The sequence below is a fragment of the Camellia sinensis genome, chromosome 12 (genome assembly GCF_055761805.1).
Source record: "Camellia sinensis isolate YWXY chromosome 12, ASM5576180v1, whole genome shotgun sequence".
NCBI lineage: Eukaryota > Viridiplantae > Streptophyta > Magnoliopsida > Ericales > Theaceae > Camellia > Camellia sinensis.
Window position 1 is genome coordinate 36343216 of NC_138972.1, and position 27740 is coordinate 36370955.

The 27740-nt window shown below is 36.2% G+C and overlaps 1 protein-coding gene across 3 annotated transcripts; it reads left to right on the forward strand.

The window, feature by feature from the left end:
* On the forward strand, window positions 1-26874 carry LOC114315285 (villin-2). Of its 3 annotated transcripts, XM_082898387.1 has the most exons (24): window positions 31-328; window positions 3748-3795; window positions 3898-4056; window positions 4364-4463; window positions 4628-4696; window positions 4775-5011; window positions 5117-5294; window positions 5682-5814; window positions 7818-7977; window positions 8053-8203; window positions 8290-8390; window positions 8494-8652; window positions 9410-9478; window positions 9553-9621; window positions 9739-9876; window positions 16145-16273; window positions 19281-19431; window positions 19582-19592; window positions 19689-19829; window positions 19910-20035; window positions 23970-24032; window positions 25083-25341; window positions 25914-26164; window positions 26250-26874. In XM_082898387.1, the coding sequence occupies exons 3-24, from the start codon at window positions 4001-4003 to the stop codon at window positions 26361-26363; spliced, it is 2865 nt and encodes a 954-aa protein (XP_082754513.1). In that variant the 5' UTR covers window positions 31-328; window positions 3748-3795; window positions 3898-4000; the 3' UTR covers window positions 26364-26874. The 3 variants fall into 3 exon arrangements, with proteins under 3 accessions (XP_082754512.1, XP_082754514.1, XP_082754513.1); XM_082898386.1 differs by lacking the exon at window positions 3748-3795 and having other exon boundaries at window positions 1-328; XM_082898388.1 differs by lacking the exon at window positions 3748-3795 and having other exon boundaries at window positions 22-328; window positions 4364-4425.
* Window positions 26875-27740: the final 866 nt, after the last annotated feature.

Consider the following 27740-nt stretch of genomic DNA (forward strand, 5'->3'; position numbering starts at 1 on the left):
GGAAAAGCAAACATGGCCGGTGCTACCGTCACCGGATTGTTGGACTATTCGCCAACTCATCACATGCCCAAAATCTTCTCTCTCCCCTTCATCGCTCTCTCCATTGCTGCATATACTCTGAGAATTCTAAAGTCTCTCTTCAAATCTCAAAAGCCTAAAAAGTTAGACAGAGAAAAACACCACACAGCAATTATTCACACCTCTCTCTCTCTCTCTATATATATTGCCAGCTCTACATACTCTCCTCTCTCTCTCTCTCTCTCTCTCTCTCTCTAAGCCTCACTTAATCATCTTCTTCAGGAGAGGGAGAACACAGAGATCTCAGAAGGTACGTCGATCTACTGACCACTGCTTGATCAGGATTGATTTAGATCTCATGTTTTGTGGTTGCTTATATTAATCTTTTGTTTCCAATTTTGACTGTTATTTGAAATTTCTTTCTTTGATCTGAGCTAGATGGTCTATTATTAATATTTTTGGTTAATTAATTGAATGTGAGAACTGAGAAATAATGTGTTGTTAAATTTAATTGCTGGCGATTAATGGTTTTTGATGGTTTGATCTCTGCTTTTTGCATGTGTTTTAGTGTGCTTCTTTTAAGCTTGAATGATTGTTGAGGCCTTGTTTGAAATGGAACTGATTTTGATCTGTAATTGAATATGAGAGTGAGGAGATCGGTATATTAAATGTGTTTTGTGACAATCAAGTGGGATCGTTTAAGGGTTTATGATTTTTTATTTTATTTTATGATGATGTTTGCAATCGGACAATGTGGGTCATTATGATAAAACAAGTAATTGGAAAATTGTTTCAGAAAGCAGTGTTCTTGGGCCATGATAGTGAAGTGAATTAGTGCATAATTATGTTCAGAATTCTTTGGGTATGTTTGGAGCTATTGGAATGGTGAGGGCTGCATAGGCTGCATTTTGTTTGACATAACTGGTTTTGAAGCCAAAGAGATTTCTGACTGTGTGCTTCTATTCTATCCACAATACTTGGCTTTTTGCATTACTCTTATGAAGTGTGGGAAACAATGTGTGAAGTGTATTATACAACAGATAACATGTGTGGTAGCGGAGCAAATGCTATTAATATCACTTTTTCGAAGTGCTGTGGGTGTTTTGGTTTTCAGTAATTGTACTACCAAAATTATTTGAAGGAGTCTCCAAATGGATCATCAGCATGAATTTGCAGATTGCGGAATAATGTTGCTCTGGAGTAACATTAAAGGGATGAAATGAAATGTCATGGCATAATGAGAATTCTAAGAGGTGACTTTTTTATGGTCTACTATGCTCAAAAACAGTATGATGTATCACCTCAATATGAATCATGGAGAAAACAAATGGAAGTGAGGGGAAAACTTGTAGTGGGAGGACCCAGAGATATCAAGGAAGGAAAAGAGGAGATTCTTCTATTAATTTTTAAATTTACTCGGAGACTTCATTGTTTTGTGGAAGAAAACACATAGGAGAGTCAAATAATATAGGCCTATTTGATGTTTTCCTATTTGTGGTCCCATGTCTAGTAAACAATTGGGTTGTTAAGTGTGAAAATGGGTGTTTGAGATAAAGGGTGTGCAAGAAAGATCAAAGTTAAGTTTGTACCTGATTTCCAACACCATAGATTGATGGGCTGACATTGGTTAATAACTAACTTCCTTCTTTTTTTTTTTTTTTTCTTTCTCTATTTTGTCGTTGGAAAAAATTCTAACAAATAAAGAAAAGAAAGATGTGAAGTTTAATGGAGTTGATTATCATAATATGGGAGAAGGTTTTGAAGTTTTGTGTGATTCATTAAGCAAAACTACCTTAGGGTTAGGGTGGTAATTCCTAAGGGATTCTAGGTTGGATTTTTTTTGTTCTTTTTCTTCTTCTTCTTCTTCTTCTTACACAAGAACATCATAGTTTCTAAGCATCACTGACTGTTCACATCCTCCTCAGCCAGACAGCCCTCTTTTTATTATCAAATCTTACGCTGCCAAGTGCTAAACATCTCTGGTCACTTTTCCTACCCTTTGGTCTACAAGTGACACCTAAATTCATAATTAGAAGATGTGCAGAGACTTTAGCATTCAAATTCTAGATGCAACAACACATCACCTTCTAAATCAAGGCAACAACCATTTAAAAAACCCTAGAATTTTTTTCTACCTATTTGAACAGTGAACAGTAAACAGTAAACCTAGAAACCTTCCATAACTAAAACCCACCACAAAACCAACTCTATGCTGCTTTGTCATAAGTTTCTCAAAGCTGTCCTATATCACCCACTTCACCTCAAAATCCAAAATAGCCTGAGCAGCACCTTTCCATAAATCATTAGTCAATGGGTAAGAACAATATGAAGGACAATTTATCTTCCTGATTGTTTACAAGGCAGTTTATATGTTCATTTATTACCCCTTTGGTGGAACTCAGGATGACGAGAAAGAGGCATATAACTCTAGATCAACAGCCTTGGGGGATTGATAAATGTTTCATGAACTTGATTGCAACATCTTGAACACTAAAAGAATGATACTCTAGAATGACATGATTATATTATCCAAAATGGCAGATATACCAATGAAATCTACATTTCATCCACCTTTTATTTAACTTGATCACTTGAAAATAAAGCCAGTATAATAGAAGTAATAGGTCAGCCATTATCAAAATTGATCAGGAAGGGGGATACAAAAAATTTATGAACAAATGGCCTACTTCCACGTGACCAATGACTTCAAAATATTGCATCTACCTTTCATTTTGATGTGATTGGATTGGAGAGGGGGATGGAATAAGATACGTAGTCAAATGGCCTATTAACTCACTAGCTGACATGCCAAGTACATATATTAATATCCACAACATTCTCTCTCAATAGATTCAGACCCATAGAATGAATACCATTTCAGCATTTCAGAAGAAGTTGCATTTATTGTACTCCATATATATTTATGGAAAGTCATATAACTTCACTATTATATTAAGAAACCTACTGCCAAAATCTACCACTCTTATGAAGATATGTTTCACATAATCATAAAAATTCTCATTTATGAATATTTCTGCTGATATCTCCAAATATAGGTCACACACTTGCACTATTTTATATGTGAAAATCTACTGCCAATATAGTTCATCCTTGTGTAGATAAGATGCATTTAGCATCAATGGACAAGTTTATTTAGAGAAGATTGAAACTGATCTTACTTATCGGAAAATATCAACGTTGACTTTAGTATGAGTCTGATTCATTAAAAAATTATGTTCCTTTTGGTATTGCTTGATTTGATATCTTGATTACAGCTTGTTACACAATTGTTTTTTAGTGTAACTGACACAAATCATGATGGTGTGTTAACACCTGATTCCTATGAAAGCTTAAGCTGATAATGACTTTTGTAAATTTATTTATATCATCAAACACACCCTCATCTTTGACCACACTCCTTGTAATTGGCCAAGCATGTGCATGTGTCATGGTGGTTAGTGAGTTGCTGGAAATCAAATATGTGTCTGCCTACTTTAAACCAAGCTAACAATTGACTACTCAAAAACTTTAGATGATAGTGTGGCATGTCTTAGTTGCTTTTACATTTACAAATGGATCGGCCCTTCTTTCCCAATTGGTTGTAGAGCCTTTTTTCTATTTTCTGTGTGGTAATTCTGTCTTGTTGAAGCTTTTTGCTTGTTTAATGAGTAGTGTTTTAAACCTTGATAAATACTAAGCTTATATAACTACAAACTCTCTTTTTGATAGGTTTCCAATCATCCAATGCAAAAGGCTATATTGCTTGCAGCAGCTAAAGTAGATGATTATGGCCAAATTGCTTTTCTTGTTATCTTGCAATTTCTTGATATTTTTCCTCTCTTGATATTTTTTCTCTCTGCTTCCTTATTCCTTCTGCAGTAGGCACCTGTGGAATTTTGAGACAACAGATCGTGGGAGCTTGAAAGGTCTTATTGCTCTCTGCCATTGTTGAAAGAAACAATAATACCAAGAATTTCACACAATGTCGAGCTCTGCAAAAGCTTTGGAACCTGCTTTTCAGGGAGCTGGTCAGAGATTGTATCCTTACTTGAAGAACTGTGTAGGATAATGTATGGTGTATCGTTTTGCCCTTGTAGTTTTGTGCATTTGGGTGTGTGTGGTGGATATTATAATTCTACTTTGACAATAAGAAAGAATGGTGTATCGTTTTTCCTTGTGTGTAGTGTGTCTATTCATTTATATTTAATTTCCTTTCACTGCCACTAAGAAAGAAAGAATACATTTCAGTTTTTCTGTCCTGTGTGTGGGGGCACATTAATTTTGTTAATTGCTAACGATGCCTCAATTGCACATCACTTTTGAGTTTATACTTGACACCTCGTAGAGGGACTGAAATTTGGAGAATCGAGAACTTCCAGCCAGTTCCTTTGCCAAAATCTGATTATGGTAAATTCTACTCGGGCGATTCATACATTGTCTTGCAGGTGCATGCTTAATTATTATTATTATTTTTCACTTTCACTGGAAATTTTCATGTTCATCTGTCTTTTACATGTAAAATTTTTTAAAAAAATAAAAAATTCTGCTTCTCTGGAGGGGATATATGCACGGCAGTTACACTTCTTATATATGTCATAAATTTCTGCAGACAAGTCCTGGTAAAGGTGGTGCTTATTTGTATGACATACACTTCTGGCTTGGAAAAGACACAAGCCAGGTATGCTCTATGCTTCTTGTGTCCTTATTTATACTTTTTCAGAATTATTTTTTCATTTGTTGTTATGAATTTTAATAGGATGAAGCTGGAGCAGCAGCCATTAAAACTGTTGAACTAGATGCAATTCTTGGTGGGCGTGCTGTACAACACAGAGAACTCCAAGGTCACGAGTCTGACAAATTTCTGTCTTACTTCAAGCCATGTATTATACCATTGGAGGGTGGTGTTGCATCTGGATTTAAGAAACCTGAGGAGGAAGAGTTTGAAATACGGTTGTATGTCTGTAAAGGGAAAAGAGTTGTCAGATTGAAGCAGGTATGAGAGCCTCCAAACATGAACTTTCTGAGCTTATTATGCAACTCTTTTGAATATGAATCTTCTCTAGATTAAGGGAATGAATTTATCATTTTTGTTATCCAGGTTCCTTTTTCACGTTCCTCTCTGAATCATGATGATGTGTTTATCCTGGACACTAAAGATAAGATTTTTCAATTCAATGGTGCAAACTCCAATATCCAGGAAAGGGCCAAGGCATTGGAAGTAATTCAATATTTGAAGGACAAGTATCATGAGGGAATGTGTGATGTTGCAATTGTTGGTATGGTCACATACATTTAAAACTTTGGTGTTGTCACCTTCCCCCCTACCTACTTCCACATATATCTCTTTGAACTTAGTTTGTTGGTTTATCTTTTTCTTTTTCTTTCTTTTTTGGTTGGGAGAGGGGAGGGGAGGGGTGGGGTGGGGGGTGCTTGAGAATGTGTGCCAAATTGCGAGGCACTTGTCAACACACTTCAGGAAAGACTGGGATTTTTCCAAATGGGTTACTGGGGGGAGTTTTGAATCCATGACCTTCACTTTGGAAGGCTAGGTCCCTGCTAGCTGTTCTAACCTTTGGGTTTTGCTCATGCACATTCACTCATAAGTAGTTGCTAATTCTTCACCCATTATTTATTTTGTAAATAAATTTTGTTTGCTGAGACAGATGATGGAAAACTACAAGCTGAGTCAGATTCTGGTGAATTCTGGGTCATTTTTGGTGGGTTTGCTCCAATTAGCAAAAAGGTTGCTAGTGAAGAAGATGTTATGCTAGAGAAGACTCCTCCTAGGCTTTATAGGTATTCTCCGCTCTAGGTTCATGATGTTTACTGCTTTCCAGTTTGTGATTGCTAAATGGCTTTCGATGGAAATATTTTTCAGGAACTATGATTATATTGCTTTCTGCATATATGCATAATAATGCAAATTAAACAACGATGACTTAAAATTGAGAATATTGAAATAGTGACACATACATGTTCCAGTAAAATGGGATTGAGGTTATCAAGTATTTACAACGAACATGTACGGAGGTGATCCCAGACAGGACTCCTCCTAAATGTAATCTGTACTTTTGTTGTTGTGTCCAATTGAGGAGTGGCATGTATGTCTAAATCATTGTTGAATCACAGTTTATTGCCCTTTTTAATATTGTTGAAAACTAGCTGGGTTAAAAATGAAAAAAACACTTTCAAGTACCTATGTGTTACAGTTTATTTTTTCTCATTCATACATAAAACACACTTTGTTTATGGTGATGTACGATTGGCAATATTATTTAAATAATTATGTCTACATATATCAATGGTATGGGAATTGGCTTGTTAGTGATATATGTAGAATGGGAGTTGGCTTGTTAAGCATTGATAAAGAGTGTGAACTCAAAGTGAATGGAATAATCATCCTGAAGTTTTATGAGAACTGAGGATACCTTGTGGATGTAGTTCATGAGAAATGTAAAAAGAAGGAAAAGCCAATTAGACTTTATTATGCCAAAGAATATGTTGAAGACGTGGCTTGAAGCTTTTGGATTGAAAGGAACTGTGAAGGGTTCTTGTTTCATTATTGTCTTTCTGTGACGTCATTTGTTTGTATGTTTGTCCAAGTGTTCTTGGTGCTCTGTTGTTTGGGAATGGTAGTTCAAGAACTTGTTTTCCACCTTTAGACAAAATTTTAAGTTTTTTATAGTCACTACTGAGGAAGAGAATTCTTGGAAAGCAGATGATGGCATCTATGTGCGGTCAACTACTTTGACTATTTAGCTGTATGTCAGAGGTAAGAACTAACAATGGCCACTGGTTTAGTGGTTAAAACCAGGCCTACTACCCTTGAGGTTGTGGGTTCGAACCTATGGGCAGCCATTTTGTGCAAATTATGCCAAAGTTTAGGTCTTCATCCAATGGGGACTAAATTGGGCATACATTTTTTTGTCAGTGGTAAGAACTCGGGCTGGAAACTTTTTCCATTTCTTCTAGAAAGGTATTTAGTGTCTTCTTCCGAAATAATACACAATTTAATGTGTGTTTGCCTATTTGTTGGATGAATGTTCTTTTCATTTTTTTAATCATTCCTCTGTTAATTGTTTCTTTTGTTCTACTTAGAATTCTATTGCATCTGCAACTTTCTCTGCAGTCCCTGTGGTGTGCATATTTGTTTCTTATTAGTTTAGTTTGGTTTGTTCTCAAGTATAGTAAGTCCATTTACTTGTTAGCATACGCTGAAGACACAAAAAATATGAGGTGTCTACAAGTTCCATTGTTTTCACTCTTTTATAAATTTGTGGCCTTTGTAATCTGGTCCTTAAAAACACCTTTAGATTTCTGCTTAAACTAACTCCCATGTTTTGTGTGGAAGGCCATTATCCATCTTGCTATTGTGCTGTACAAATGTCCTACATTCCTTATTTAACCTGTTGCAGGAAGCTTTAGAATTAGTTGTGGACTACAATATTGACTGAGTGGAAAATAGTATTATTTAGTACGGTTTTCTACTAGTCTACTATTAAGTGCTGTTTCTGTTTTTAATTTTTCATTTTTGAGAGCAAGAGTAGAAGATGAGGCATTGCTATTATGATGCTTTTTACTAGAACCGTAAGAAAGTTGAGGCTGACTTGATACCCTTCTACTCTTTGTTGTGTTTTCTTTTGCATAAAAGCTTGCTTTGTTTACTTTTTGTTGGTATTTTTCATGCTAGTAATAATTTGGTCGTGATTGGCTCACATATATATGTTCTCCCATGGTCGAGTTTGTGCTTTTGTAAGGAGAATATTATGGTGCTGAGTTATGATTGTCACTTTTTGCAGCATCATTGATGGACAGGTTAATCCTGTAGATGGTGAACTTTCTAAATCTTTGTTGGAAAACAATAGATGCTATTTATTGGACTGTGGTGCTGAGGTATTTCTTTGGGTTGGTCGGGTAACACAAGTGGAGGACAGGAAAGCTGCCAGCCAAGCTACTGAGGTTGAGAAGCTTAGCATTTATATCTAAATGTTCTTCTATAACAGCCCGATTCTTATCCCTAGTTGTGATCTGCAGGAATTTGTCAGTAGCCAAAATAGGCCCAAGTCAACACGCATCACTCGGATTATTCAAGGTTATGAGACGAATTCATTCAAATCCAATTTTGATTCTTGGCCATCAGGATCAGCACCTTCAACTGGTGAGGAGGGAAGAGGAAAAGTAGCAGGTAGATTCATTTCCTTGGTTGTGAAACACACTGAAAGATTTGCTGGATATCATTTTTGATTATGGAACTGTTCTTTGTACTGGTAGCTTTGCTGAAGCAACAAGGTGTTGGGGTCAAGGGAATGACCAAAGGTGCTCCTATAAATGAGGAAGTCCCACCTTTGCTTGAAGGTGGTGGAAAAATTGAGGTCTGGTAACCAATTTGTTTTCGTGGTTGTATTTATAGTTTAAATGACTAGTGTTGGCTGGCTATATTGATGTGGTAGGAATATTGAATATTTGGTTTTCCAGGTATGGCGCATTAATGGCAGTGCTAAGACTCCAGTGCCCAAGGAAGATGTAGGTAAATTTTACAGTGGAGATTGCTACATCGTTCTTTACACCTACCATTCTGGTGATAAGAAAGAAGATTACTACTTGTGCTGTTGGATTGGGAAGGATAGCATTGAGGTAATTTACTTTTTTCACTGTTGACTTTGAAGTAATGAAAAGAAAGGATTCATATTATATTGCAGAATATATAAAAAAATGGTTACAAATTCTTTAACCTTACTTCTAAAAATAAAAATAAAAACTACATGTCTTTAACCGATGTCCCTTCTAATATTCAGTTTCTTTTCCTTTATTTTCGATGTCAGATTGTAATTTTTTATTTTATGATACCATACTCTATGCTTATAGAAGAGATATCAAAGACTGGTTTCATTCGTATGTCTTATGAAATCCTAAGCTAGTTTTCCCTGATATTCAGATCTATGACCTTTTTGGAACTCCCATAATCCTTGAAGTAATACTTGTTATGAGTCTGTAGAATATTGTGGCAATGTGTTGTTATTGGATCCTATTTTTATTACTGAGATCTTAGACTGTGTACTACTTCTTTCTGTGACATCTGTCCTACTATTGTAACGTTATGTTCATTCCTTAAACTTTAACATACAAATTTGCTGAATTTTTCAAATTTTGATTTCCACTTTACTCAGATTCAATTAGCAGTTAACTCATGGGCTGGATTAATATCTTCATTTTTTTTCTCTTGCTACCTACTTTCAGCTGTATATTTTCTAATTGTAATTCATTCCTCACGTTGCTCTGATACATGCAGATGAAAGTTTTAGTATTTTGCTTTCCTTCTATGGGTTGGTCGCATTTTATTTTATTTTGTTTTCAAATAACTATCATAACCTTGTTGTATTTCCAAGTTCAGGAGGATCAAAAGATGTCTGCCCGTTTAGCTACTACTATGTTCAACTCACTGAAGGGAAGACCTGTGCAGGTATCGTAATAGTTTGTTACTTGTTCTGTTGGGGATTCAATCTTTAAGATTAATAAAATATGTGCATTGTGTAGGGTCGCATATTTCAAGGGAAAGAACCACCACAATTTATTGCCATCTTCCAGCCTATGGTGGTTCTTAAGGTACTCTTCCTGAAAATGCACACAAGGATTAAATATCTGGCCAAAGATGCTTGGTTCCAAAGCCTTTTAAGTTGCTTTTATTTTGATGAACTGAATCAACTGATCTTCTTTTATTAGGGTGGAATGAGCTCTGGTTACAAAAACTATATTGCAGACAAAGGTTTAAATGATGAAACTTACACTGCCGATTGTGTTGCGCTCATCCGGATATCTGGAACTTCTGTGCATAAAAATAAAGCTGTCCAAGTTGATGCTGTATGTACCTATTGTGATATTTTTGCCTCTTGAGCTAAAACTTTTTAGGGTTTTTAAATCTGTTGTATGCAGTGTCTTTTGTTTATTTTATGGCTTCGTTCTATTATTCCTATTGCCTAAAAATCTTTCCGATTCTTTTAGATCTCTTAACCCTTGTAGCAGTGTATTTTTGTGTATCACTTCATTGTGCAAATGAGTTGTCTGGGAGGGCTACAGCTCAGCTATTGACTTTGAACCGTGGTTCATGACTTATCACCGAAGAAAGGGCTTGGTCTCTTGTACATGGGTGTGCCTTTGCACTAGACGAATGAAATCATATTTACAAAACAAAAAAGAAAAAGAAAAATGAAATGGCAAGGAAACAGAAGATAGAACAAGAGTTCTTTTGTTAATGTTAAACGAGTTAAAAGGTATTTATAGGCAAAGTCAACCTTTGTGGCCTGGCACATGTGAGAAGTTCCAATAAAATGTGGGCATGTGCCCAATACATTGTTCCTTAAAAAGTGTTACGTGTCCCATGGCCATCCCTCTATCTCCTCATAGACAGTTAGGGATTAGAGTTTACCAAGTCCAGGGCAGCACAACTAGCAAATGCTGGTGATGCAGCACACACAATTTTGAATCAAGTTTAAGCTACCTAGGGTTAGGTTTTGTGAAATAATACTAAGGATTGTTTAGGGTTTGGTTATGAATGGTTTGGGCTCAAAAAGATCAGAATTTGGTGGCAAAATAAAGACTGTTTATGGACTGCAAATAGTAATTTATGAACAGTAACAGTAACAGAAAAGAACAAGATGAAGAAAACTAGGAATCACTCCTAGAATCCCGTAGGAAAATTCTGAACATATTGATTGGATTGCAACTTCTTGTAGGGTTTTCATCAACTTCAATTGGTAATTTACCAAACTGATTCAGGACAATTAGGGACAGCGCTGTGAGGACTTTAAAGCTATATTTTTGTGGGTTTTTGTGGTGGCTTAAAGCTGAAAATCAATAGGAATTTTAAGATTTCAATTAATGAATGGATTGAACTAGGTTAGGATTGATAAACCGGGTGAAAGAGACTATGAAGCACGGACAAGGACACGCATATGGACACGGACACGGACACAGGACACAGCAATTTCTAAAAAATGGGGACACGGACACGGCAGGAGACACGGCAAATTTTTTAATTTTTTTATAAATATTTTTATTTAATACACATTAATTATTTTATTTATTTATTATATTTTTTAAATAATGTGTTCCAATTAATTTTTTTTATTTTATTTTACCTAGACATTTTTCCTATTAATTAACATTAACATTAGAAGGATTGAAAAAAAAAAAAAAAGAATTTACATACTGTATATATATATATAAACCTATAATTAAATTTTTTTTTTTAAAAACTACAGTTTTAGTTTTAGATATATAAACAATAAAAAAAAAAAATCTTACACATATATAAATTTATATATAAAGAAATAAAAATCAGTCTAACTCTTACATATATATATATAAACGTATAAAAAAAATATAAATATAAATCAGTGTTTACCTTCGAAGTCGAAAACAAACCACAAAGAGAGAGAGAGAGAGAGAGAGAGAGAGAGGGCTTCGATCGACTGAGAGAGGGCTTCGACTGAGACGACTGAGAGAGAGAGCTTCGACCGACTGAGAGAGAGAGGGCTTCTACTGAGAAGGTCTTCACAGGTTCACTATATTTCTTCACCCTCAGTTTTTACTTTTTAAATATTACACTTTGACCCCAAATACATATAAAAAATTCAAAAAAGAGCCCGCCGTGTCCCATAGCGTGTCCACATCGTGTCCAGATGTGGACACGCGTGTCCCCGCCGTGTCCCCTTCCAAAAAAAACATTAAATTAAAGGGACACGCCGACGTGTCCGCGTGTCGGACACCGCCACAGCACCAATTTTGGAGTGTCATGCTTCATAGGAAAGAGATCAAAAAGGGGGCTGTTTATGAGCTGTGAACAGTAGCTTGTGAACGGTAAACTGAAATAGAAGAAGAATACGAAAGAAGAAGAAAAAGTCTAGGCATCGCACCTAGATTCCATAGGCATCTCACTTATGGTTTGATTGCATCACACAATCCATAAAGAAGCTTTGTTTGTTTGTTTGTTTTTGTTTTTTTTAGGTACAACATCCATAAAGAAGTTTTGAAAGCTTTGAAATTCTCTAAAATATTAACTACATTAAATAAAAAGTATTACATGAATTTATATAGAACTATGAGACTTTCTAAAACTCCAAAATAGGAAACTACTAAGCTTTTGACTTCCAAAACTAATCTAAGACCAAATAAGAAACAAAAACAAAGACTAATTAAATAACTTGACTCACAAGACGACGCATGGACAATCCACACAACACATATCGCTAAATTCTGCAAATTACCGAAAATAGCCTAACCTTAATACTGACCCAACAGCTTTAACATTAATAAGACTCTTGTAAGATTGGAAACATAATTATAGATGGTTCTAATTGATCCCAATTGAGTTCAGCTCCAAACCAAGCAATTTCCAAACATTAATGCTTCATTAATTTTGGTTTTCCTTGTTCCCATTGTGGACTGCATCAGCTGGCCTTGTTGTGCATGATATTACATGGCTCATCACACCTGCCTCCTACTTGTGACATTGCACCATAGCTAGCACTTTCCTCATAGCTCGCCATACCACAACCAATTTGAAGTTCCCAAGCATGAATAGTCAAGGCGCAACATGGCATATTGTAGAAATTTAATGTATAAAGAGAAATAGAGAATTGTATTATTGATTGATTTATATTGATATCTATTACAATGATTCATGATTCCTATATATAGAAGAGGGTGAGTGTGTAGTAGGTAAGGAGTAGGTGAAGTGGAGGTGGTAGTGGTGTAGTGGGTTAGGTTTAGTGGAGTAGGTTTAAGTGGGTGAAGTAGGTGGAGAGTAGGTGGATTTTAACAGCCCCCCGCAAACTCAAGGGGGATAGGAACTAACCAACTTGAGTTTGGAGAGAGTAACAAAACAAGAAAATACATAAAAATAAAAGAGGATAAGAGACACTGTATGGTCGTGTCAGACCATTGGTGAAGACACTGGATGGTGGTGTCATAACGTTGTAGAGGACACTGTATGAGGGTGTCATAACCATGTAGAGGACACTGTATGGTGGTGTCATAACGGTGTAGAGGACACTGGATGGCGGTGTCAGACCGATGTAGAAGACAGTTTATGGGGTCATGTCGGACCGTTGTAGCAGACAATGTTGTGACAGTTGTGGTGACAGTTTACGGAGTCTTGCTGGACCCTTGTAGAAACTAACCGGAATCAATGTCGGGACAGTTTACAGAGTCTTGTCGGACCCATGAAGGAGCTAACCGGAATCAATGTCGGGACAGTTTACAGAGTCTTGTCGGACCCTTAAAAAGTCGCACCCTCAAAAGGTGTGCCCAATCTTTCAAAAGGCGTGCCATCAAAAGGCGTGCCCAATCCATAAAAAGGCGTGCCATCAAAAGGCGCGCCATCAAAAGGCGCGCCCACTTCATCAAAAGACGTGCCCGACAGAAAGCGTCCAGCCATCAAAAGGGGCGCCTGACACGCGGCGATGCACGTGATTGACAGAGCGCGTGTCGGCCTCGTCGTCTCTGTCTTTATAAACCAAAGCGAAGTCTGAGGCTTGGAAGCATAACAAACCAGTTGAAACCTCTTCGTTCTCTGTAACATTCTGTAACCAACCCTTCTCTGAAACACTCAGCAACCCAAAAACATGGATTCTTCTTCCCGTTCAGCTACCCAAAACATAGCCTCTTCTTCCCGTGGTCTGCTCACTCTCTTTCCCGACCTCAACGAGTCAACAAGAGAGATAACTGGTGCGGTGGCCTGTGAACCTCAACCAAACACCTCTGGTTTTGCTCCGTTGAACTTTCCGATGCGGTCGGTGGAGCAAAAAATGGCAGTGCAAACGGATATTGAAGCTAATCAGTATACATTGAAGTCCTGTGTTGAAACTATGACTGCTGTCACAAACTTGTCGCACCGGCTGCAGAGTAGGACAAATGAGGTGCAGCAGTTAAACGCCCAACTGGCTCTGCTCCAACGCATGTATAAGGATGCGTGAGCAGAGATAAGTGTGCTAAAGGCGGAAAATAAGGAGCTGAAGCGGAAGGCCACCGTTATGTTCCGATTTGGAGGTCCGCCATATGCTGTAGTGGAGGAGCAGGGTGGAGTGATCGTGCCCAGTGGAGTGGGAAACACGGAGGCAACACCGTCAAGGGCCGCCCAGGACGGAGGCAAGAAGAAAAGACCGGCGGAATAGGCGAAAAAATGAGGTCGGTGGGTGGCCGTCTGCAGAAAAGAAAACAAATCTTGTGGTGTTGTGGTTTGTGTTGTTGTGGTTGTGGTTGTTTTTTTTTTTTTTTTTTTTTTTTTTGTTAAAATTGTGATCGGGGTTGATCCCTGAGATGAATAAAAGATGGTTTGGTGTGCAAAGCTATATGGTATGAATGGAATTTGAAAAAGATTAAAAAATAATGTGAAAGAAAAATAAAGAAAGAAATAATAAAAATATATTTAAAATCAAAATGAAAGATGGAGAAAATAAGGAAAGTGGTGTGGAGAAAATAAATAAAAATAATGGATTTTGAAATCAAACGGAGGAGAGAGAGGGGACAAGCCCATGTGAGAGAAAGAGGGGAAAAATGATAGCCGATGCACCCAAAAATAATCTAGCTGCTATCCACAGGCGCTTAGGGGAAGGAAATGGTAGCAAGAGACGGCCAACACCATATATGGCTATAGCAAAGAAATGGAGTATCAAGCTCAATGGGCTAGGATTTAGACCAGAGAGTAAAGCCACTGGTCCTGTTGAACACACACCTCCAAGGCTCAAATAATCAAAACATGCTTCACGCATTTCCTTCCTTGCTTGATCAGGAGATGCACAAAACACCTTATACAGGGCTCCAGTCATTCCTCCACCAGTTAAAGGATGACGCATGTTGAAAGCATCACTATTAATAGTGCTCCAGGAGTAGGGTAAGGAGCAGCTGGCATACTTCTATTGGGCATTGTTCTAATACTTCCCTTATCAATTGCAGCTATAAATGAATCATGCAGCTCAGGTGGAACCTGGGGAGCCACCAGAGGGAAGCAAAGCCGAAGGCTGCTGCAAAGCCGAAGGCTGTAAAAGCGAAAAAGGAAAAGAAGGCTCCGGCTAAGACAAAAGCTGCTGCGCCAAAAGCTAAAGCCGCTGTGAAGCCCAAGCCAGCGGCAAAGGCCAAGCCAGTTGCGAAGCCAAAAGCTACTGTGAAACCGAAGGCTGCCGTGAAGCTGAAAGCTGCAGTGAAGCTCAAGGCTGTGGCGAAGCCCAAACCAAAGCCGAAGGCGAAGGATCCTAACAAGAGGCAAATGAGCATGGAGGAGAAGCATAGATTGAGTGTTGGGTTGCAGAGTTTGCCCCAGGAAAAGATGCCACAGTTAGTGCAGATTATGAAGAAGAGGAATTCACATTGGCCTCAAGAGAGAGGATTTAGGCAGTGATGGGAAGGTATGTGTAGAAAATAAGCGGAATAGGTTGAGGTCCGGCGGGCGGCCAAGGCGAGGTTGCCGCCCGCCGGTGAAACGAAAAATACTAAGTGCTTAACCTTGCTCTGATACCATGTAGAAATTTAATGTATAAAGAGAAATAGAGAATTGTATTATTGATTGATTTATATTGATATCTATTACAATGATTCATGATTCCTATATATAGAAGAGGGTGAGTGTGTAGTAGGTAAGGAGTAGGTGAAGTGGAGGTGGTAGTGGTGTAGTGGGTTAGGTTTAGTGGAGTAGGTTTAAGTGGGTGAAGTAGGTGGAGAGTAGGTGGATTTTAACACATATCTATCCATGTGGTACCCTAGTGATATCTGGTTAATTGGACTGTTTGCAGGCAGTGCTCATGAAAACCGATGACTGTACCCCTTATGGAACAGTAGCTTGTTTTTAACTTCAAAGATTGAGAGAGGTAGATGATGGCCCATGGCTTAAGCGAAAAATTGCCCTAGATAGAACTGAATGATGAAAATATTTGTAATGCTTGATGATAAAAACTGGACATACATATGAAGTAGAAAACGAGTTCGGATTCTGCACATAATTATCTAACATTAGTTTTTGTATATATGCATTCATTTGTACTCCCTACATAGGTAAATATCAATTTTCATTAGTGGTCCTTTTTATTCTTCTCCATATGACAAGCTATCTGACAGACTTGAATATTTCTGTCAGGTTGCAACATCATTGAACTCCAATGAATGTTTCCTTCTGCAATCTGGATCTTCATTATTTACTTGGCATGGAAATCAAAGTACCTTTGAGCAGCAGCAGTTGGCTGCAAAGGTTGCAGAATTTTTGAAGGTATGCTCGTGACACATCTTCAATGACTGAAAATTTTGAAATAAACAGGTCATGAAATTGAGTATCATGAGAATCTAAACATATATCAATTACATCATAATTAAATTTTATATTCAAGCTTTGTCAAAAATCTTGTTTATTAGGGAAATTTTGATTGAGAAATATTTTTTTATCCCTCTCTCTCTCTAGGTGTGTCTTGTGATATTTTGTAAGGGCAAATGTAGTAGTCCAGATTTTTTTTTTCTTCTTAGTATTGGAATGTAAATTTCAACTAAATTTAGAATAAGATTCTAGGTTCAACTAGATGATGAGACTTTTCTTCCAAAAAAAAAAAATAGATGACGAGTCTTTAACATTCGTAGTCTTTAAGCGTATACAAGTAAGTGACACGTGGAGATTATAAAGTTCAAATGGCGACATGTTCAATCAGGCTATGGCACATGCAGAGCCTACGGCGAAAAGTTGTAGGATACCAACTCAAAAAAAGTTTAATATGATCAGTTGACATACAGGATAAGATACATGTTACTCAAGATCTTCAAGCCTATACAAGTCGTGTGACACGTGGAGTCTACCAAATTCTGCCTATGATGCGTTCAATCAAAGGACAACATGTATAGAACTTATGGCAGAAAAGCTTCACGGGATAAAATCTAGAAGATCAATATGGTCAACCAGCTTTGAAATACAAGATATGATAACATTATGTTTAAATTTAAACAACATTATCATAAAATTCAAAATTCAAATTGATGATGAGTCCCTTTTCAAGTGAATGACCCTCTATAAATATGATGATCATTACACCAAAGAGGGACTGGGAGATGAGAATACGAAAGCTGAAAGATTAAGTGCTACAGAGAAATTTAGAATTTATAGAATCGTGAAGTGCAACAACACACAACACTTAACACGCATACTGAGAAGGCGTGTTATAAGGTAAAGGGTTTGAAGCCCATTGAATGTATTTAATTTTTTTTTTTAATACTTTGTGTATTTAGGGGCTTTGAAACCTCAAAACTTTAATGGAATCATTTTTTTTGTTTAATTCTCTTTTGTCAATTATTTCTTTTTGTTCTGCATTAATTGGAACTTTCACTTGTTCAAGTGAGTAATTAACAATTTGGAATCCAGATTGGACATAGGAACCTTCTATTAAATAATCCACATTGATTAGTCCAACAACTAAACAGTGGATGTTTGTGACATGAACATTGATGTGTTGAAACTTTTCATGTTTTGAAATTTGTGTCTACACATGGTAAGAAAGAATTCCTAAGGGTAAATTTTCAGGCATTTAAATATAAATGGTTCAATATTCTTTTCCTTCAAACAATCAACACACTAGCATTATTGGAAAATAGAAACTTTAAGAAATTTCATTTCCCAGTGTAGATGAGATTTAGGCAACGTTTTCAAAATTGATAATGGAAATTGGAAGCTATGATGAAAATGAGATATCACCAAAAAATATTAGATTCCAACCCTTTTCATTCTTTTTTCTTTTCTTTTCGTTTCCTCATTTTTTATTTTTATTATTATTTTTTTCCTGGTGATTGCTGTTACTTTTGAATATTTGAATTACTTTTTTTTGGTTATTTTTTCTCATTATCTCTGTCGATATCATTAATTTTGACTTATTTTTGGGACTCTTTTATTTTTTATTTTTCTGTGTACAAAGACAATGTTAAGTAACCTTTTTGATTATAAGATGTTCCTTTACTACATTTTCTATATATATATATATATTAGAGTCACAGCTAATTAAAAACCTTTTGCATGAAAACTATTATTCTAGTTACATAGCTACACCATAATAAAAGATTCCAAGGAGAAATATTGTTATGGGATATGCTTAAAAAATTAGAGATGTAGAATATTACAAATATTTTCATAAAAATAAGGGATAGTCTTAGTTTTTTTGTAGTGCTCCTATAATTAAGGAGTGAAAGTGGTTTTGCTTTGTTTAAAACAACTGAAACTTTTCACATGTTGAGATGCTTGGACCACTGGAAATTGAAATGAGGACTGCTGCCTCCCTGAGTGTGGCACATAAATGTCTGCATTGGTAGATCCTGACATCAATGAACAAAATCTGTTGTACCCTTTGAAATCAAGTAGCGGACTGTGATATGTGCAAGGAGCATGGAAGAATTTTTGTGCCTGCTGCTCATGCAAGTCCTTTGTCCAAATATTCTCACTTCAGACTTTAACAGGTAGATGCAGATATGAAGATATTTGACAATGGAATTAAAAACTGGATTGTGGTTTAATTTTATATCTAGACATAGAGATGGTATTGTATTGACAAGGATAAGGTGTAAATCTGATTATTTCCCCCCATTATATTACCTTTTGACATCTGTTTGTGCCTGGATATTAATTGCTTGGCTAATGTCATAAGATTTTCATTAGATTGTGTGTTTTTGCCATTTTTTCTGTTCATCTCATGCTGTTGTAATAGTCATATGCATTGTTTTAAAAAGTCTAACCATTACCAGCTCGACTTGACTTGTACATTACAAAAACCTAACTCCAAATAAAGTCTCTGCAATTGTGGAATTTAGTACTTTTGGATGATTTTTAACATGTACTCAGGAAGCATATTTCTTTTTCTAGTCATGTGTAAATATGCCAACTTTTGTTTCCAGTAGTATTTGAAAACATGTTATACATTGATACTTGATTGATTTATTTTCTTTACTTCATTTTCGCATTTTCCCTCAGATACGAGTTCTCAAATTATGAAATATGATCAAAGATTTAAATGCTTTACTGGGTATCGACATATCCCTTCATTTACTTATAACATAGATAATCACAGTTTACAAAAGCTAATAGACATGTTTATATTTTTGTCTGTAATCAAATTAATTGGATGTGCACTTTAGATTGTTCATGGGTTGGCATCATGCATGTTATGCTTGATGTGTTTCTGCCAAGTTTTTGAGATTTGAATTGATAGGTTGTGATTAATCAATGATATTCATTTGGCTTATAAATTCAGCCAGGAGGAACTGTGAAACATGCTAAAGAAGGAACTGAGAGCTCATCCTTCTGGTTTGCTCTTGGAGGGAAACAAAGTTATACCAGCAAAAAGGTATCGCAGGATAATATCAGAGATCCCCACTTGTTCACATTCTCATTCAGTAAAGAAGGTAGCATTTCTATTTATGATAGCAATTTGTGTTGTGTAATCTTGCATTTTCTGCTTGGATTGGTATAATTGATAAAAGTTGTTAAATACGTAGTTTACATGAATTTCTAACTATTGTTCTGATCATTTCTGATGACATGTGGATCCCCAGGAAAGTTTGAGGTGAGTTCTGAACATTCGAATTGGATTGAACTTCCTCTTGTATTGATTTGGGTGTTAAGTAGTTTATATATTGAATTTGTATTTTTCATTTGGCAGGTTGAAGAAGTTTACAACTTCTCTCAAGATGACCTGTTGACCGAGGATATCTTGATACTTGACACACATGCTGAAGTGTTTGTTTGGGTTGGTCAGTCCGTAGACTCCAAAGAAAAGCAAAATGCTTTTGAATTTGGCCAGGTACTGCTCAAGTAGTTTATGCCTCTTGCGAAAGTATTCATTCTGTTGTGTTCTTTGTTGAGTGTTGAAGTTCATTGCAGAAATACATAGATATGGCGGCGTCTCTGGAGGGTTTGTCTCTATATGTGTCACTATACAAAGTCACAGAAGGAAATGAACCATGCTTCTTCACTGCATATTTTTCATGGGATCCTGTGAAAGCTACTGTATGTGCTGCAACAAAACTTTTCTTTTTGGTGTTACTGTTATGTTTTGATCAATTTATAAGCAAGTGTTTTTTATTTTTTTTGTGGCAAAGATGACTTTGAAATTTGATCGTTTTGCAATAGGCATGAATAGTTGAAATTAAAAGAATAAGTAATCTACCTGTGAATCGAAGAGTTAGTGATGTTACAAGGAAAGAAAAATTTGTGAAGTTTAAGAGTTAATTACAAAATTAGGTTTTCTTTAGCTTTCGGCACCTAATCAAGACTTTAATCGTCTTCAGTGACAATCAAACTGTAGTCACTACGCAAGTCTGAATGTAGGGTTGAAAATTTCGATCAGAAGCAGCAAGGGGCTCCAGAGTAAGGTGAGGCAAGTGATGACTAGAATATATAGATAGTTATGGAAGGGGTATGACAATTCTTTGCAGCACATAAAGAAGTGTTCATAAATAATAAGCTAACAATTGGATGTGACTAGAATCTAAAAGCAAGAAACACAGTCTATTTATTTATTGGAATGAGCAAGACATAATAATAGTACTATAATATAGTAAATTAGTGGGTGAGACTAGAGAAGGAGCTGCTGATCAAAAAGAGACTAGAGAAGGAGTTAACACAAAGTTGGAGATTTGGAGAAAAACACTTGAATCTAAAGGAGTCTGGATAAGCAGAACTAAGACAAAGTACATGGAGTGTAAATTTATTTTCGTTATTTAGGGTCGATTATCATAACGGTGGGGGAGATTGATGCGGATGTGGCCCATAGGATTAAGGCAGGATGGCTTAAGTGGAGAAGTGCGGCTGAGGTACTGTGCGATAATCGAATATCTACTAGACTAAAAGGTAAGTTCTATAGAACGGCTATTAGACCACCGATGTTGTATGGGACGAAGTGTTGGGCAACCAAGAAATAACATGTCAATAAGATGAGCATTGCTGAGATGAGGATGCTAAGGTGGATGTGTGGCAAAACTAGATAAGACAAAATTAGGAATGATTATATTCGGGAATGGGTAGGAGTAGCACCGATAGAAGATAAGTTGAGGGAGAATCAATCAAGATGGTTTGGTCATATTCAACGGAGACCAATAGAGGCAGTAGTGAAGAGATGCGATGCAGTGACGATGGATGAAAATGCTAGGGGACCGGGTAGGCCTAGATTATCGTTGGCTAGTATTGTAAATAGAGATATGGATCTACTTAATTTGACTAACGAAATGGCCTTTGATAGAGCCGCGTGGAAGGATTCATGTAGCTGACCCCCATTTCATGGGACTTAAGGCAAGGCTTGGTTTGGTTTGATTTGGTTTGGTTTGGTTTGGTAATATGCTCTTCATTTTGGAGAAAGGATGACCATGAATAGTAGGAAGTAGAAAATGAATAAAAGCAGCCAGATGGTTTGGTCCGTTTGGGTTTTCCCAAACACAAGCTTTAGACTAATCTATGCTTTGAAAAGGAAAGATGGAAGAATGCATAATGGGGTGTGGAAATGAATTCCTCGAGAAGTTTAGAGGTGCATTTTCATGCTATGGTGCACCTGGGTGTTAAGCTCTGTGTGCTTCATGTGCAATGCAGCAAGTGTGACACAAACATGTAGTCTTCACTAGTGAAAAAAAAAAATTCTTATCACAATCCATCCGTTCTTCTTTTTCTTTTCCTTTTCTTTTTCCCTTTTTAGTTAAGGATGGATTGATGGATTTTTTAAGCAGAAATAAAAATTAGAAAGAATTAGTTTCATTTTTAGCACATCCTTGGGCTACATATTTATATTGTTTGGGTTTTAAGTAGAAATAAACATTAGAAAGAATTAGTTTCATGATTTGCACATCCTTGGGCTACATATTTATATTGTTTGGGTTATGTCTCACAGTTATGCTAAAATAAATTCAGCGTTGGACTTGAGAAGTAACTTGACATATAAAACAATGAAAGAATTCTGACCTTTCAGTTGATCTAAAGCACTGACACTTCAAAACAAGTGTCGTATCCGTGTCGGACACACAGACACTTTAGGGACATGCGGACACTTCGGGGACACGTATGGGACGCACTACATGGTGTGTCCCCTTATTTAATTAATTTATTTTTAGGAGACACACTGTGGACACACTAGGGACATACCAAGTTGTCTTTTTTCCTCATTTTATTTAGTATTTTTGATGAATGTTGAATATTTATTATTTTTTTCTTAGATTTAAATACTTAATAGATCATTTATAAAAAAAGATATAAACTGTAAGTGTTAATTTAAAAGTGTTTTTAAAAAAATAGAATTAGAGTTAGTTTTTGTTAATATTGATTGTTTGTGGATGTAATATTAATCCATAAAGCATAAAGCAAATAAAAATATATGAAAATATATTTTATTGTCATGTCCCGCTGTGTCCGTGCCTCCATTTTTTTTTAAATTGCCGTGTCCCGTGTCCGCATCCGTGTCCGTATCCGTATCCGCATCCGTATCTGTGTCCGTGCTTCTTAGGTTGATCATCTTTTCTAGCAATCCTTTTCATACCTATGTGTCTGAGAACTGAGTACAGTCTCTTTTTATGGGAAATAAAAGTATGTTAAGTTACTATGACCTCCCCTTAAGTTTCAGAATTAGCACCTATACTTTCTTTCTTTTTTATTTTATTTTATGTATATATATATAAAAATAGACAGGGACCTCCCCTGCTGCTGGAGATGTTGGGAATTTTCTTTGTTGATTGGTTTACTTAGTAGAATGATTATTCTATAAATATGCAAACCAGTTCATATAAATTAAATATATAATAGGTGATACTTTGATCCTAATTAGTTTAAAGAGAAAAAAACTACTTCAGAGAAAAAGGAGAAATAGTTTGCAGGAGAAAAAAAGGTGCAGAAATAAAATAGACAGACTATAATTTTTTAGATAAAATGTAGAGCTACAGCAGAGGAACAAGTGTAATTCGTGTCGAAGAGCCGTTGTATCCTTTCAGGAAAGATCCTCTAATTTCAAGCCAACCCCCCTTCCAAATAAAAAAAGAAAAGAAAATGAACTATCTTTTTACTTTTTTCTCTAGGACAAATCTTATTCATAGAGAGCTATAGATGAATGTTTTATGTCACTACTTATTAACAAAGAGATTTTAAGGTTTACAAATCAATTGTGTACAGTTTAGAGACATGTCAAAATATACTTTTTATATACGTTGTGACTCTATATGGACATTGTTTTCTCTTTTTACAATAAAGTGTATTATTTACATTCTAGATGCTTTGAGGTATATTTGTCACTGTTCTTGACAATTCCTGCAGATTAACCCACACTTCCAGGAATTGTCTTTCATGCGTTTCTTGTCCCAATTTATTTTGAAGCCTTAGGTTTTCAAACATTATTTCCATATACTAATTGATTTATATTTTAAATCATCGTCCCAGATTTTTGAATTGTTCTTTTCATAGTTTCATATATTAACATCATTTTCTTCTCCCATTTAATTTTTGAAGTCTTAGGCTTTTGAATATTATTGCCATATACTGATTGAATTATATTGTATGCCATCATCCCATATTTTTGAATTGGACTTTTCATAAATTAACACCATGAAACTACCTCATGAATGCTACCCGGCAATTCTGCTATAATTTATTGATAGATGTACAAGCTTGATAAAACCTAAGTGGGTGGCTTTAGAAGAGGGCCTCGAAAATGCTGAGTTAAGTGTGTTAGTTCAATTGCATCACTATGATTCTATGCCTCAGCTATTTTTTTCTTGTCTTGAAGATTGATTGGTTATTACTATTCAAATTGATTAGTTATGGCATTGTTATTCTTTGGATGATAATTTTATCATAAAGGTCATTATTGCTGTATTATTAAGGTCCTTGTCTCATCTCGTTTTCTCATATTAGTTGCATCATGTTGCGTTTAGTCTAATGTATCCTTTGGCATGTTTTCACTGTGACATAGGCTCATGGAAACTCATTCCAGAAGAAGGTTATGCTACTCTTTGGAGCAGGTCATGCTGTAGAGGTAAAATTTTTAATTGTTATACAAAATGCTTTCATATTAAGCTTGGAAAATGTGTTGCACACATCGTTTTGGGAGTCACTTTGTTGGTACATGCTTCCAAATCTCCAATTTGCCTCTCCACATCATTGCCACACACTACCATGTCATCAACTCCATAGATTGGGCACCCCGTGTGAGCCTCATGAGACACATGGACTGATAACACATTTCCACATGTTCCAGATCCAGGGTGGAGCCATACTAGCCGAGGCTAATGTATGCGGTGTCTTAGCCTTGAGCCTAGGTGTTTAAGGATGTCCCACATGGGCAACTTTTAGTCTTCTTGCACATGCTTTCGGCACCCCTTGGCTTAGCCAATAAAATCACCAATTGAGCACTTCACCTATTATGTTTGAAATGACATGTTTGGTACTCTTGTGGCTCAATTGAGTGATTCTCCACCTGAGTGTATCCCTTCTATGCCCCAGTCCCTTATTTCCAATGTTATCTTGAAAAGGAACCAAGATGCTCTTACACTAGCCTAGGTTGGGATTAGGGCCTAGGGATCCTCTTGGGGTTGGTACCACGATCATGAGGCCTAGATAGTTTTATTTGGCTCTTAAATTGCTCATAGTATCTTTGTCTTATCTTTTCCTTTCAATCTATCATCCATTGTTGTGTAGATGGGTTGGTAGGGAGTGCTCTGCAGCAGAGTGTCTTCTGTTATTGGCATTTTTGTTTTAACCAATATAGAATTTATTGAATGTGTGTTGCAAACTGCAAAATGAACCTTGTTGATTTATCTGAGAAAATTTTATGGCATATTAAACTTTGTAGACATTATTTTTCATCCAATGCATGCCTACCTTGGCAGTATGAAAGTCTACAGAATAAATTTCAATCTCACATTCTGTAGTCCAAAATATTTGCTCACAATAAATTCAAGGATGTTAAATGTTAGAACTTTAGCATTATCTTTTATCTTCTTGCTCATGATTGTGCACAAGGCATAACATCATCCTTTTGTTAATGAGGTCGCTTTATGATTTTTTAATGCTATTGCATTGCCAGGATAAGTCCAATGGATCAAATCAGGGTGGACCAACTCAAAGAGCTTCAGCCTTAGCTGCCTTGTCGTCTGCATTTAGTCCGTCTTCTGGCAGCAAAAGTGCTGCTGCTACTGCAAGGTCGTCAGGCCCAAGTCAAGGATCACAGAGAGCAGCTGCAGTAGCTGCTTTGTCACAAGTTCTTACTGCTGAAAAGAAGCGGTCACCTGAAGCCTCTCCAGTTCGATCCACCACAAGTCCACCATCAGAAGCTAGCCCTCCAGGTATTGGAACCATAATGATAATTTTATTGGGCTTTATATATCTCGCTATCTATTTAGATAACTCCATTCTTATCAATTTTTGTAGCATCTCTTAAAATTTTTAGTTAACCCAATGCAGGATGTACTGGCATCCTTCATTTTCTCCCTGGATGGTGTTCTATTCATCAATTTTTAACCTTGTCGACTAATCAATTTTTGTAGCATCTCCTAAAATTTTTAGTTGAAATTTTTATTGAGTGATGATATAGAAGAAAAATGATAAGTGTAATTAAAGGGTGACGTAAAGATGAGAAATTAAAATTGTTTAAAGCCATTTGCTATTGATTCATTCATGTTTCATTTTTGGGAAAGCATACAATTGAAGCATGGAATTTACCTCATGATCATTAGAATCAAGTCGTCCTCATTGTTGCTTTTACATCCTATAAAAGCAAATATGAACTCGTTTTCTGTTAGGCGGCATTTTAATATCGGTATAGGACATGGGTATAACAACTTGCATACTTATGCTCCTTTTTTGCCATTTATATTTGTTAATTTTGGACATCTGTATTATTTTGACATATTTGAAGTACTGCTTGCTGCTGGAACAAAGATTGAGAATGTGCTTTCACAAGTAGAAGATTCTAAAGAAGATTCTGAAATTAAGGATACAGAGGTAGCTGAGCCTGTAGTAGATAGTAATGGGGACGATTCAGGACCAAAGCAAGAGGAAGGGCACGATGCGAACGGTAGTGAAACGAGTCAAAGTACATTTAGTTATGAACAGCTGAAGGCTCATTCTGACAATCCAGTTACTGGAATTGACTTCAAAAGAAGAGAGGTTTGGTTGATTTCATTTCTTGTTGTATTTTAACACTTCATATTTTGGCTTCTTTTTTCATAATTTTCCCGGTTTGATTTTTCAGGCTTATCTATCTGATGAGGAATTCCAGGCTGTACTGGGGGTGACAAAAGAAGCATTTTATAAATTACCAAAATGGAAGCAAGACATGCAGAAGAAGAAATTCGATCTCTTCTAGAAATTGATTTCACCAAAATGAAGTGATGTCTCTACTTTTGCAACTTCTTGCAATGCCTTTTTTTGTCCGACTTTTATGTCAGGCAACTTGGTTGGATTGCCATATCTTGCATTTTGAGTTTGCCCTTTCCCTATATGACCTTAGTTTTTTTAGTGTCGGTGTTGATTACGTGATGCGCGCCTGAAGAGTGATTTTTTATTCCCCCCTCTTTTAACCGCTGCTGCATTTGTTGTGATCACAGATTGTAGTTTTTAAGGACAGCAGGCAGGTGAAATTCTTTGATTTGGTTGGTATGTATCTCAGTTTGTGGTTTTTGGAGTCCCCTTTTTCTTGTTTGTCATTTATTTGTCAAAGGGTTGTATATGTATTGCATTTGTACTAGATTCCAATATTTAAGGAATGTACACACTTGTTTTCCATTAAATGTTTTTTAGCTGAAAAAACATGTACTTTACTGGTCCTTGTATGATGGGGATATTGGTGATGAAATGTTTGTTCTATGCTTCATTCTTTGTTGTCTACTTGTAGATGGTATCATACTTTATTTCGAATTTGGCTCAGTTTAAGGGAATAATCTTGCATTCTATAACAGCTCTAATGGAATTTAAATTTTGGGCGAATTCCACTTTTCCTTCGTGTGATTTACTCTCTGTGGTTTGTGACCTCATGCGATTTGTGAATTAAAGTGCACTGCTTGTACTGTGAAAATTGAAATACCATCTTTATATAACTAATCTTATTGTGTCATGGGCATTTTCAGCATTTTCTTGGGACTTAAAATGCACTTTACCCCTCGTGTTTTATTCTGTGCGGTTTACTCCCTGGTGTTTTATTTTGTGCGGTTTACTCCCTGACGTATGGATATGAGCACATAATCCTCATATACTTGGAACAAAACATTGAGGGTGTAGTGAAGTTTGTTCTTGTATTTGTTCATGGTATCCAGCAAGATGTTGCACCTTTTGCCTTATGCACTATGTTTGAATCTTGTTTAGGAAATGGAGGGGAGTGGGAAAAAGAAAAAAAAGGAAAAGAAGGTTTATATTTCATTTATTTATTTTTAACTATTTTCATTTCCCTCTACAAATCTCTACAAATGCATATAATCGAAACATAGAATTGAAATGCGATGAATACTGTAGTGAGAATCTACTGGAGAATTCACTTTGTAGTGAAAGGCCAACCAATAGGACATGTTCTGATTTCTGATATTTGATTTAAAGACCGAGTTTTTCCAAGTGAGGTCAAGTCATTGAGCCAAGAAATAGGTGAAATTTCTCTTTGCAGCAACTCTTATGCTCCATTTTATTTATTGAAATGAGATGGAATGTAATAATAATTGTTTTCGAAAACAAACTACATTGACAAATTGTTTTC